At 56.4% G+C, this 13,010-nt stretch overlaps 5 protein-coding genes across 5 annotated transcripts in view; 1 reads left to right on the plus strand and 4 right to left on the minus strand.

Annotated features, from left to right (window-relative positions):
• Positions 1–1,875: 1,875 nt before the first annotated feature.
• On the minus strand, positions 1,876–2,523 carry VDAG_05927 (uncharacterized protein; the record flags this gene model as incomplete). The annotated part of the gene is made up of 1 exon (XM_009655324.1): positions 1,876–2,523. The coding sequence occupies one exon, from the start codon at positions 2,521–2,523 to the stop codon at positions 1,876–1,878; it is 648 nt and encodes a 215-aa protein (XP_009653619.1).
• Positions 2,524–4,127: 1,604 nt separating this feature from the next.
• Positions 4,128–4,964, minus strand: VDAG_05928 (uncharacterized protein; the record flags this gene model as incomplete). The annotated part of the gene is made up of 2 exons (XM_009655325.1): positions 4,128–4,448; positions 4,818–4,964. The coding sequence occupies 2 exons, from the start codon at positions 4,962–4,964 to the stop codon at positions 4,128–4,130; spliced, it is 468 nt and encodes a 155-aa protein (XP_009653620.1).
• Positions 4,965–5,723: 759 nt separating this feature from the next.
• On the plus strand, positions 5,724–6,772 carry VDAG_05929 (uncharacterized protein; the record flags this gene model as incomplete). The annotated part of the gene is made up of 3 exons (XM_009655326.1): positions 5,724–6,110; positions 6,237–6,361; positions 6,490–6,772. The coding sequence occupies 3 exons, from the start codon at positions 5,724–5,726 to the stop codon at positions 6,770–6,772; spliced, it is 795 nt and encodes a 264-aa protein (XP_009653621.1).
• A 522-nt stretch (positions 6,773–7,294) lies between these two features.
• Positions 7,295–8,590, minus strand: VDAG_05930 (uncharacterized protein; the record flags this gene model as incomplete). Its single annotated transcript, XM_009655327.1, has 4 exons — positions 7,295–7,309; positions 7,363–7,655; positions 7,710–7,906; positions 7,980–8,590. The coding sequence occupies 4 exons, from the start codon at positions 8,588–8,590 to the stop codon at positions 7,295–7,297; spliced, it is 1,116 nt and encodes a 371-aa protein (XP_009653622.1).
• Positions 8,591–12,684: 4,094 nt separating this feature from the next.
• Positions 12,685–13,010, minus strand: part of VDAG_05931 (uncharacterized protein) — a gene marked incomplete at both ends in the record, with an annotated part of 1,687 nt that continues 1,361 nt past the window's right edge. Inside the window, one exon of the mRNA XM_009655328.1 lies at positions 12,685–12,987. Within this exon, the coding sequence (XP_009653623.1) occupies positions 12,685–12,987 (303 nt within the window). The remainder of the gene's footprint in view (positions 12,988–13,010) is intronic.

The raw sequence follows: 13,010 nt of genomic DNA on the forward strand, positions 1-13,010 counted from the left end.
AGGCAGGTGGTGATGCTGGTCCTTGAACCCTGATTTCGACTGTCTGGTTGGACTGGTTCGGCTTGTCTGGTTCAGGTAATCTGGGGCCCGTCCGCGAAGTGGGCTGGACAGCTTGCTGAGTGCCAGACGCTTCCTCAGGTTGAGACAGTAGCAGGCGGTAGCAGTGGACCAGAATGGGCCACCGAAGAAAGGGGGCAAGGGCAGGAGAAGGGGGGGGGGGGGGGGTCCGTTTGCAAGCGGATTGGGGAGGAAAGGACCGGGCGGGAATGAATGGGAAAAATTGTTATCGCTAGCAAGGGGCTATTTTCGCACTGTTTCACACGGTGCTGGGTAGAGTGGATTTTGGCGCATGTCGGTGTCTTGGTCGCAAGTTCCTGTTAGATAACAGGCAGAAGCAAAGCACAGGACAGTTCGTCTCCACCTCATTCCCAAATCTGATCTCTGGAAATGACGGGGAAGGGGGGATGCCAAGCCTGGTCTTGCCTCCAGTAGGACCAATGGAACCTTGCCGCCTGTTTCCTCCCTAGTTCTCTGCTCTCGCCCCTGAGGCAGTCAGTTAATACATGTACGTAGTAGTGCGCAGCCGAACACCACCTCCTTACCTAACCCAAACCAAGGGCGCCCTCCATATTACCTTCACATGCATGCAAACATCAACGCCAGATTTCATCCAGCAATCCAGCAATCCATCAGCATGTCATCATCAATCATGGTTCATTCCCAGGCATAGCCGAGACGCTCATCCGTGGCGGCATCATGACGCGTCTGCCTTGTCCAAGGCAACCGAGTGTGCCTATTGCCGACGCCTCTCTCCAGGCATCATCAACTCAAGTCTGCTCTGGTTTGCTTGCCTACGGATCGAGTCCCCAGACCGTCGCTCAACATGCGTTCGGCATAACCAGCCATCCCCAGATGTGGTTTTGACTGTGTTGGGCGCTTTTAGTACCATCAACAACCCAAGCCAGGTCGGGCGCGCGAGTCGTGTTGGAGGGTGAGAAAAAGTTTGAGCCGTGCGCGAGCGTACAGGTGCATACGGGTGATTCATCACTGTCAAGCCTTGCCTTATTAGTGTCTGAAGACCAAGGTAGCGCACAAGGTAGGCGACTCGACTTGTGCTTTCGTTTCTCACATACATTCTCGATACGTTGCCAGACTCCGGTTCAGAGCGACTCGATGCATGCCCGTCGGCGACTCAATGATGAACCATGCCCCTCGCCCTCCGTGATCGGAAGAGCGAAAGTCCCTTGCTTTGTCTGTCTGCCATCCTCGAACGCCATCTGTTTCTTCATGTCCGTCATCTGCATCATCTCCCTCGAGCACCGCCATTGATACGACTACAACAACCTTCACTCCCATTTGTGTGCCCCATTTTTCCCTCTTACGTAACATCATCGGAATTGGGCTTAGGGAAGGTTTTCAAGCGCTTCTCATAGTGAGCCTCAACGCGCTCATGATCGTGTTTGAGAATGAGAATCAGCCACTCAATGCATAAACAATACTCACATCTATCAATCGCCCTCGGATTGCGATCTCATCTCACCTTTAGAGACTCACGTGGAAATACTTCGAGCGCCACCATGCCCTTAGTATACGCGGAATTCTTGAAATAGGTCTCATAATGTCGAAACGAAGACTTTCACCAGAATCATCGATGTCGTGTAAGCTGACAGACACAGCCTTTGCGACAACGTTTTAGACTTCAATACTCAACTCCTCCATGGGCTAGTCTCCAAGGGAACATCGCCTTCTATCACCAATCTACCCCAGTGAGACCCGTCGGTATCCCCACCTGGAACGGCAAACGCCTGTTCTAGAACACCTTCTGACGTCGTCTGGCTACGTCTCCTTCTCGAAAGACATGGCGCCCGTGGGCGTTTATGATGCTGTAACCGTGGCCGTGGCCGTGGCCGTGGCCGTAGCCGAATCAACCAGAGAGGCCGAACCCGTCACGGACTCACACTCCCCAATTGAACTGCGCTGCATCCCAGGCACAAGCCCTAGCGAAACGTCCCAGCCCGTCACGCCCGCCCAGTAGTGGCAGTACAAGGTACTGTCCTGACAGTACGTCGGATTGCACAAGACGCTGCTCGTCGATGGGGTAGTCGTCTCGTTGCCGACAGTTGAGCTTGTGGAATCGACGACAGCTTTGGCCGTCACCAGCGATAAACCATTGAATTCAATATCCGCTTTGCTGTCGAGTATTTCGTCGTCATCAGAAACATTGGTCACAGCCGTAGAAGCGGCAGCGGGAACGGTGCAGGGCTCAGAGAAGACGGTCTGGGTCATGCCAGGGATCACTCCATGAGAGACGTCCCAGCTAGTGACGCCGCCCCAGTAGAGACACATAGACACCCCGTCCTGGCACCAGTCTTTGATGCAGCTGATCGAGGTGTCGGTGGCAGCATGGGAGACGGGGCCGGTGACGGTCGAGATTGTAGCGGGAACTGTGATGACGGGAACGGCGGCGCCAAGGATGGCCGTCACCAGGCTCAAGCCGAGGACGAATTTGCTGAACGGCGACATTGTGTCTTGATGCTGTCTGGCCGACTGCTTCGGGTATGATCTCAATAAAGGGGCGGAGAGTCTCTTTCGGCAAGCGTTTGCAAAGCTAGGAGCGTAAGGTACGCATCGTTAATAGTGCCTCGTAAAATTATATGCGGATGGACATGTGAAAGCTTCTCGGTGCCCAGGCACTTGCCTTCACTTGAAATTGTATGAGTCTGCTGCTTTCAGGAGCTTGTTCAAGCACTCTTCGACAGAAGTCGAAACTGCGAAGGGCGATACACGAAACAGGCGGAGTGTCCTGGGGGTTCAGCCATGGATAGCAGTGGAAGAGGACAGCCAGACGATCCGATTCATACGAATCTGCATGGCAGGCGTTCAGAGCATGGAGTTGACACCTAACGCGAGGTTGTGCCTCAAAGGTCCGGGGGCGACGAGAATAGCTCGGCTGATCCTGCGTCCATCCTTGATGAATGGTAGACAATGAAGAATCTGGACTTACTGGCGTATCAAGGGCTGAGGTTTGATCACCGAAAGAGCTGGTGCGCTCAGCAAGCCTGCTTTGTTGGGTGCGTAGATGAAAGAGGCGAGGGCTTTGGCTAGGAAATAGCTGCTTCTCTTTTGGAAGGGAGTTTAGTCTTGCCCCTCTCAGTTATTTACCGTCAAAGCCTCTGAATCATGCCTCTCGATGAACCACATGTATCAAGTGGGTTCAAGGCAGGCAGTTGAGGATGTAGAAACAGACAGTATCACCTGATTGGTAGGAGCCGCCAGGCAGTACAGGAGTGATGATCGCTTCATTCGGCAGCCCTTAATTCGCGGTTGGTTCAGAGATGTTGTACTACATAGTACAAGGCCCAGCATCGTCTCATGGGCAATACGGCCTCGTAGGCCAGCAACGGAGCCTAGCTTTTTTTGTAATCAATTGAGGTCACGAAAGTGTTTGCGGAGAGAAAAATCGGATGACACGGGGCTTGATGGTGAGGCGTGTAGAGCAAGTCAGAAGGTCATCTTGAAAGGGTTTATGGCGAGGTGAGGCGAGTCGGACCGTTCGGCGAGCTCCGGGAGAAGCACGTCTCTTGTAGCCTCGAAAGCCGTGTGGGCGGTTTCCTGTACTATCGACGTGCGCTCGAGACGTGGGGGCGGACTGCCAGCTTCGTCCGAGAGAGACGTCTTGTGGCATCGCAAGCACACCGAATGCGAGTGACAATGGCGCGCGGCCGGTGGGACGGTTCGGAAGAAGGATGCCGGCAGGGTGGACATGGGACGATGCAAGTGTCACAGGTCCCGAGTTTTCTTGACAGAATCGTGACAGAAAGAGGCAAATAAGGAGCAGTTGGATCGTCTTCGTACTGTCAACCTGGTATTATATGGAACGAAAAGAAAAGGACATGGTATGCCATAAGCAAACACGTACAACAGTGTGATTGCACACACCACAAGAGAATCCCGAAAGCGGATCAGGTGGACAGGGTGCCCGCGGCCTTGAAGAACAGGGTGGCAGTAATGGTCTGGCACACGAATCAGATGAGAGAGTGCACAGAGGAGCAAACTTGCGATTCTCTTGAAAATCTCCTGAAGGACGACGTAGACGAAGGTGTAGAAGACGCGAGAAGCTGAATAGGCTAGGAAGAGGATGTTGATGGTAGAGGCGTCAACACCAGCGACATGAGCAACGACGACGCCGCCGGCGAAGTTACCGAGAGCCTCAAAACCATTGGCGCTGGCGTTCTCAGCGCGAACGATGCGTTCTTCTGTCTGTAGAGCGCCAGTCTGGATCCTGGGCCCACACATGCGCCCAGCGACATCCGACCTATGGGCTTGTCCAAGGTCTTGTCATCTCTGATTCTCTGCTGGAGGGATCGAGGTTGCCATGTCATAGCTCTTGCCGGCTGCCGCAGAGGCGTAGGATTGGGAGCCCTGGCAATGAGGAAGGTGACCGGCACCTAAGTGAACAGCTGTGTCAGTGAGAGCGTACGCAAAAGTACGTGTCGAATATAATGACTCACTGTGTGGGACGAGAGCTCCGTTTGGGCGAGGTTGAGGCCCTTGGTGATGGATGATCTGATGGATGGAGGGACCTCAAGAAGGCTTCAACACGTACTGACGCAAATCCTGGCTGAAGCTTCTAATACAACCCTCCCTGTTCCAGCTCTCAGGCGCCTTTGAAATCCGCAGGCTCCGCATTCGCCGCATTTTATCGAATGCTCTGCTTCGTTCCTATGGAGAGCTAAGAGAATTGGCGTGAGGACAGGTACGTTTTGCAAGTTTGTGAATACCACAGAGATAGACGGTTGACCATTCAACAAGCTCACTGCAGAGTGACAATGAAAGTGTTGAAGACGGCGATTCCACATGAAAACTTGATAGTACCGATCAAGGTAGCCGAGCACCTGAGCTCTCCCAAGGAGTATTCTCTGCCACAAGGCTCCCCCGAACAAGGCCCCTTTGGAAGCACTCATGTCTGTCCGAAGATGGACTGACTGGCAGGCCACATTCATCGCTGGGAGTCTCGAAACGCACATAAAGACGTCGTGGCGCTGTCGACCGACGGAGTCATATGTGGACTTGTTTTTGGAATAGTTGAAAACTCAATGCACCTGTCCTCTCACTGTGTCTCAACAGAGTCGTATGTGGACTTGTACCTGGAATAGACTTCGCTGATCGAAGCGCAGTAAGTCCGCCACATGGCAGACACATATTCAGTATTGGCGCGCGGCCCGTGTAAGCGGCATTCAGACGTGAGAGAGACTCAATGGAACTCATCTCGGTATCGCATTGATATCTTATTCAAATCGGAGGGGCCCTTTCTTCGTGTATGAAGGGTGTGAGTTCGAAGCCGTCACTAAATGATAAGCATCTCAAACAAGCGACATGTGACGCCGTCTCAAGACTTGTTGTCCCGTGGCAAAGCCGGGAATTATTTCTGTTGCAGATACGACCATGTATGATCTCATCCGGTTCAAGTTTGATGAGCGGTAGCGCTTGTCTTTGCCAACACGTTGATCAAGGTTTTGGGAAAACTGAATTCGAGGAGTGCCTTGATAGGTACCTACCTAGCACTGGGATGGCTGAGTCATCAAGACCACCCCGCCATTGAAGCTGCATCCACATGGCCACCCTCGCGCCCGTCCAACGCGACTTCAACACCAACTCCAGCATCGCGACATCGCGTCGCATACATCCCATAGGCAGCGCGTACAACCCACCCCCTAATCAAAATGTCACAACCACCGCCCTCAGACAACCAGCCACCGGCCCCTGGCCCAGAACCCACAGAAATGGACACCTCGCCCGACAACCCCCCACAAGACCCGGCCCCCGACGCGCCGCAGCAGCAACCCGCCGACCAAGACGAAGCGACAGCAGCAGCAGCAGCAGCAGCAGCCCCCGCGTCGCCCCCGCTCCCCGAGAAACACACCCCCGTGGCGCCGGGCTACCGCGCAGCCCGCTTCATCAAGATGTACGACGAGGCGCTGCGGCGCACGCTGGCCCGCGTCAAGTACGACAACTTCGCCGCCTGCTTCCCGACCATTGCCGCCCACGCGCCCAACGCCCTGCGCAACGTGCAGAAGCAAATGGTCGACTACCTCGAGGACCGCTGCAACGTGCGTCCAATCCCCTCCGCCCCCCTTGCGAGAATCCCACTTCCGCGCGCGTGCGAAAGGGAGAGCAAACACAACATGCAAGATGATGAGGCGCAGAGAGACATGGCATGCTGACGGGTACCACAGAAGGATTTCCAGGCCATCCTCGACGAGAGGGACCTCGTGCGCAAGCTAAACGAGCTCGAGGCCCTCGTCGCCGAGGCAGATCGGCAAAAGGGCGAACACCCAGCCGACGCGCCCGAACCCATCCCGTGAGTCCCGATTGTGCCCTTGGAAAACCCCCAAATACCGGCGCCGCTTCTCTCAAACCCAAGGGACCGAGCAGCTGGCTCGAACAGTCCGGGTTTCTCCGGATCAAGACATCAGCTGACGGACAGAGCAGCCCGCACTCTCTGCCCCCTGAAGCCGTGATCAAGGGCCATCTTCACCCGCCGCTCGCTCATGCCTACTCGCACCTGAGCGCCGCTCTCCAGAACACGCGCATGGAGAACGAGGACCTTTTCACCACGATACAGGCCCAGCGCGCCGAGATGGACGCTCTGCTTGCTGACCTGGACGGCGTCGTTGCTGACATAGATGGCGCCAACGATCTTCTTGGCCAAGTGGCGCCCGAGCTTGCTGCTGAGGCACGCAAGGCAGACAGCGGTATTGCAGGCATGTAGAATGGAGCTCACTTCTCCTTTCTTCGCTTGTCCGAGACTCTCAATACGCCATTGACTGCGTTATGCACCTTAGCAGCGAGCTTAGATGCAACCTCGGTGACAAGTCAAAGCAAGGCGATCAGGTTGACTGCCATTTCGAATCAGGATCACGCGCAAAGGGAAGAGGGAGGCCAAGTTCAAAAGGGGCTCGCGCCCCGTTGTACACCACGCTATGTATGCTATAATGATGCCCACGACGCCATGACAGCCGCGGCGCGGCTTTTATATAATGCCAAAGAGTAACACACCCCAGCTGCCTCCATTTAGTTTGACTTCCCATTCGTGACCGTACTACCATGTGCCCATCTGGCGCCTGGGTGGCGTCTGGGCCATGCAGCAGGAAATCATGCAACCTGTCACATCAGTAGTGACGTGCCTCTCTTCGAGCCCACGCTCCACTCCCCATACCGCGGGGGAAAGACCCTCACTTTCCTCCCCGTCTCCCAGTTTATCGTCCATCGTGTTCCTCCTCGAATGACAAACTCACTCTTCCTCGGGCTGCGGTATAACAGGATGGCGAAGCAAAGCCGCGCATATCTCATATCATCCACTGGATCCCACGTCTCGCGCGGCGGCGCCCACTTGCCATCGACTTCGCCGCCTCCGGCCGCAGCAACGAGCCTCCGAAAACTAGCCGACCCGGTCGTCGATCGCCTCGACAACGCGGGCGTCGAGCCCTCGGATGATCCCTGGCCCTGGGCTAAGCCTTGTCCCGCCATGCCCTGTGTACCATCTGACATCTCAGGCGACGGATACGGATCAGCGTCCATGTCGAGGTGCGAGCTTAGGCTCAGACTCGAAGTGATGCTTGGGGAGTACGCCCTCGGTGCGAGCGCCAGTCCGCCTAGTGGTCGTGGTGTCGGGACGGGATAGCTCACCCTCCCCGCGTTCGACACACGTCGCTGAGCCTGCAGCCACCGTGTCCGCTGGGAACGGGGCACAGACTGGTCGGCGGGATACTCGCGTTCGTCGAGGGGGGCTGCTATAGCCATGGCGGCAAAGAAGGCGTCAAGCCAGCGAACAAAGGTGGCAGACTCGAGACACGACAGCAGCAGCTGGTCTGTTTCGAGGCGGAGGCGAATGACGTTACGCCGTCTATTCTGTTAGTCATGTTTCCCTTTGCTGCCAGGTGGTCTTGCCCGCTTGTTCATATATGATGAGTACCTACTTTTTGTAGTCGGCAGCAATACCAATGTCTGCGTGCTGTAAGTGGTAGGTCCGCAGAAGGGTCGCTCGACGAGCCCATGGCGGATTGTCCGGAGACTGGTTGGAAGACGCCCATTCGCGTGCGGCGCCCCAGCCCCATTGTGTCCACTCTTTTTTGACGCTGTAAAGCTTGAGACTGGTGCCGCGTAATTCAACAATGACGGTGTGCCAGGTGCGATCATCGGCGCGGTCCACAGCGTCCTCGAGTTCCATTTTAAGCTCCCAGACAGCAGCGAGATCAATGTCGGTGTGGTATTCTGGCGGCAACTCGATATGGGTCTGCCTCTGCTGAGGTTGCTGCCGGCGGTCATCAGTGGCGGAGAAGAGGGATGATGCCGGACGTGGAGCCTGTGGTCGATAGGGGGGTGGTGGTTCCGAAGGCGGCCTCGGGTCGGCTGTCATGAGCTGTTGATAGAACAAGTCCTCCTCGACAGAGAGGCGGCGGCCGTAGGCATCATGGCGAGCGGTAGATGTGGTGGAGGATGGAGTAGACGTTGAAGATGAGGAGGATGAAATGGAACGTGAGGCTGCGGTCCAGAAGCCTTCGCCGCCTGCGGCAAAACGAGAACTCATGAGAGTGGCTCCAATGCTATTAGAGGACGAGGCGTGGGGGAGAGAAATTAAAGGCGTGATGGGGCGTGGTAAGGCGAACAGAGGTTGTCCGAGGGTGATGGTTGGTCCCAGAGGAGCCATCAACCATCATGATGGAGGTCGATGTCGGTGCTTGGATTGAGAATGCAAACGAGTGTAAGTACACGAGCTGGATAGGCAGGTGGCAGCTGCTGCGGCAATTTCGGCCCGCTCAAGCTCGTTCATCGACTCGATTTAAAAGTATGTTTAGCTGACGCACACGAGGCGGGTTTGGTCGTCATGAGGCTCATTCAGCTGAAGGGAAACGCTGGCCAGAGGTCGTGTAAGAAGGTATCGTTGCCTCCAAGTTTGGGTCAATGTTGCGTCTGGGACTACCGTCTTGGCACCAGTGCTGTCTGCGCAACTCGCTTTTGTCTTGATAGAGCAGGGGACGCGCAGAGGGTTCGTTTTCATCAAGTAATGAAATAACTTTTGCGGCTAAGACGGAAGAAAAGTGAGTTGTCGTGTTGCAAGGGCGCGGTGAAAGGCACAGACACAGAGCACGGTACGGCTGTGGGTGAGCAGCGGAACTGAAGTGAGTCAAGTCATGTCAAGGGTCCATATATAAGGTAGGGCGCATATGACACCTTGGAGCCCGTGACAAATCGCTCAACAAGACACGAGATGGGGGGAGCGTTGATACAGCAGTTTGGTGAAGATGAAGAGGCAGAAGGTGGATGACGGTTGAGCCTTGAGGAGCAGTCGAAGAGGAGAAGGGGAGAGAGGGGGCACAGCTTCCAGAAGGGGCAGAAGAAGCATTCTAGAAGGATGGGGAAAAAGACGAAACGGATCTCGCGAACTCATGGCAATCAGCACGCAGAAAGGTGACCGCGCCAATCGCAGCGAAAGCACAACGACGACGTGGCCATGGGTCGGGAGGCACGGGAAGCAGACGACGGGCAGCACCTCTGCTTGGAGCCATGGTGAGGTGCTTCTTCGGAGGATATTGTGACGGCGGCGGGAGCAGCAGCAAGGAACTGTCGTGATCCGCTGGTGCGCTTGGGTGTACATCTACATCCTGTAGGTAAGGTACTATGTACAATGTATACGTAGGTAGACGGACTGGATTCGAGCTGTTGGAGAGGCGAGGCATATGCGTAGGTTAAAGTTGGATGCTGATCCGCTGGGTGCTGTGATGGCTGGTGTCTGTGAGTGGAGGAGCTCGGGGCCGGTGGCATGGGGCCGTAGCATGGGGCAGTAGCATGGGACAGTAGCATGGGACAGCAGGTAGCATGGGGCATGGGGCACGTATGGGGCACAGCGTACAGCGGGTAGGGGCTCCCTACCGGCTATCCTACAAGGGTGTAAGCTTTGAGGCAGGTGCAAAGTTAGGGGGGTTCTTCCGGCGGCCTCACGGGGTGGTCGTAGAGGCCACAGAGGTTGGCTTGGCTGGGTGGACGGGCCAGGGCGTGAGATCTGCTAGGCCCTTCTGGGTAGGTCCTTCTTCAGGACCTATCTGATCCATCTCAAGCACAACCCAGGCTTGCAATGCAGACGGCCGGACTGAAGCATTTGATGGAGACACTCGACACGAGAGGCAGGAGATGTCGTGATCAAAGGAAGAATAGGGAAGGACAAGGGAAGAACCCAGAGCTCGGGTGGATTTCCAAGGTCGCATCAAATCTGGGTCGGCTCACTTCCTCCGCCGCAACTCCCTACTGTCCCTCACCTCACCACTTACAGAACCTCGCAACATACCTACCTACATGCTGTCATGTGTGTTCCAAGGTCTCTTCTCCCCGTATTCCTGCTGCCCCTCCGTGCCTCATTGCTTTCCTCTCTTCCCTCCTGAATCGCCATTGCCCCCCGCCTCCAAGTCTGGAACTGGAAATCATGCAGCCACCAAAGGCGGCTACGACCTCCCCCTCCACCATCTCCCTCCCTTGGCACCTTAGTTGCCGATCGCATCTACGGCGGAGTCGCCGTGAGCCTCCTGTTAGACTGTCGTCCCCTTTCACCATCGCACTCATCAGTCGTACCCCATCCTCGACCCCCAGCGCCATGCCCGGATAGCCGCGCGCGAAGCCATGAACGGCTATCATCTCCGTTGGCTTCATCATCACAGCTCCTCTTTTACAAACCCACCAACACCGACGCCCTAGCAACAACCAAGACTCACCTGGAAATGATCGGTGCACAGCAACAAGGCGCCTGTTGTCTCCTGGGCACCACCCAGTAGCAACTCACCTCTCTTCGCTCAGGGGCCTCGCCCTGACAGTCAAGGCAAACCGATGAACAAACATACCTACGAACAAGAGCTTCATGTTTCACTCGTTTGGCACGATACTCTTCAAACAGCATACTCATGCCTGATCCCTGCGACAGCAACAGCTTGCTAGCATTAAGCTTACCACTCCAGTCTCTTGGCACCATTGAATCTTTCGCCCAAGGAACACTTCCAGAAGCCCCCCCCTCGCCTCCCGCCCCCTGTTCCGGTTCGCCGCCGCCCACGCCCCCCTTCCTCTCAGCTGGACTTCCGCCCGCCCCTCCCCCCTTCATGGATGAGCACGACAAGACAGCGACATACCCGCCGCACATCACAGCAAATCACCTTGCCTAAGCCTCCCACATCTCGAGCGCAATCCTCCTGTCGCAATTTTTTTTTTCTTCTCTTATTGTCTCGTGCAGCGCCGGCGTACGACGCTTGTCGATCTCCCCCTTTTACCCTGAAGCCAATTGAGTCAAGCATCGGCCTGCTGCCAGGCAGGGTTTCCCACATGTGTACTGCGCGCCTGTACCACTGTGCCTGCCTACCGTGCTCCGTGTGCCCATGCCCATGCTCGTGCTCGTGCTCGTGCTCATGCTCGTGCTCGTGCTCGTGACCCCTAAGGGGTTGTCATCGGCCGTCGGCCACGGCGCCGAAACGGGCCCTGCTGGTCTTGCCTGGTCCGGCAGTTGGACCTGCCACTATTGTGCATCTCGCCCGAGAAAGCGGGACAGACGGGCCACCAGAGAGGGAGAATAGAGGGGTCTTCCAAGACTTCTCGTCTTCTTCCTCGGACTCGGCTGCCAGCGATCGCCTCGCCGCATCAAGAAGGTGGCTGCGAAGTGTTTGCCCGTTCCCCGAACATGACAAAGCAGATGGCAATTCACAAAACGACATGGAATGCCTCGCACCACCAGGCTTGACACGAATGACTGACAAAGAGTCGGAATTAGCAATCATCGTCCCTATTTTTCATTACAGCCTCTTTTGCGTCCTGCTTCAGACGTCTCAGCTTGACGAGGTGGCTCGCCCATGCTCGCGAGCTTGCTTGCTGGCCTGCTTGCCTCCAGACGCTTCCTGCCCACTATAATACAGCGCCCAACCCTCCTTTCCATCCCTGAAATCCGCCCGTTGCCAGGTGGGCAGTCCGCTCACAACGAGCGCGCACATGTCCCCCCGCCCACCTGATTTTACCTGCGTGCCCACCTGCCCTGCGGCGACGACCGCCAAACTCGCCTTCGTCAAATATACACTTTTCGTCGCCTCGTTCGTGAGCGGCCGGGCCACCGCCCCGAGGAGAGACATAGAGAGAGAGAGAGAGAGACCCGACGCCTGCTTTGCTAGATTACCCCGTGCTTTTCCCGTCGCCCGCCGCCAGAAAAAGACCAACAAACGGTCGAAATGCAAATGCTGAGTGGCCATGCTCGGGGAGGAACAGAAGAATGCCCAGGGGTTCGGGGGAAATTAAGAAACACGCAGAACCTAAGGTCAAGCTGCCCGGAAAATGGCCATCACAACCACGCCCCGTCCGACTCGAACTCCGTGGAAAAGACGACATGAATAAATAGAAAGGGGTTCCGAAAACAATAACCAGCTTTTGGCTTCTCGCAGCTCAAGGACCCTGAGAGGGTACTGGAGAGAGGAAAGGAGGAGAGGGAGGATGTGATCGGGGTGTGGTTACAAGTCGACAGTAAGCGCGCGAGATGCTGCGACTGGTAAGGTAAAAGGTGGAATCGGCATCATCCACCGAACCGTGGGTTTTCCATCATGCGTGTGATATCAACCCTCGGTCGTGCATGTGCCCTGCAGCGCGCTCAAAGGCTGCCTTGGCTCAAGCGTTGGTGGCAGCCTGCGAGGCGCCACGGCCGCGGGGAGCACCCCGACCACGGCCCTGTCCGCCGGTGAAGTTGCCACGGCCACCGCCCTGGCTTCCCTGGCGCTGGCCCTCGAAACCGCCGCGTCCGCGGCTGGGAGCGCCGCCAAGTCCGGAAGCGTAGTTGCTGCCACCGTATGCGCCAGCCTTGGGACGGCGGGCCTCAACGTGGATTGTCTCGCCGTTGACGGTGTGGGGGTTAGCGGCGGCGGCGGCCTGGTAGCCGGCGGCGGTCGCGAACTCGACAAAAGCGCAGTTCTTCTGGCGATTGACATCGAAGTAGG

This window comes from Verticillium dahliae, genomic scaffold (assembly GCF_000150675.1).
Source record: "Verticillium dahliae VdLs.17 supercont1.11 genomic scaffold, whole genome shotgun sequence".
Taxonomy (NCBI): domain Eukaryota; kingdom Fungi; phylum Ascomycota; class Sordariomycetes; order Glomerellales; family Plectosphaerellaceae; genus Verticillium; species Verticillium dahliae.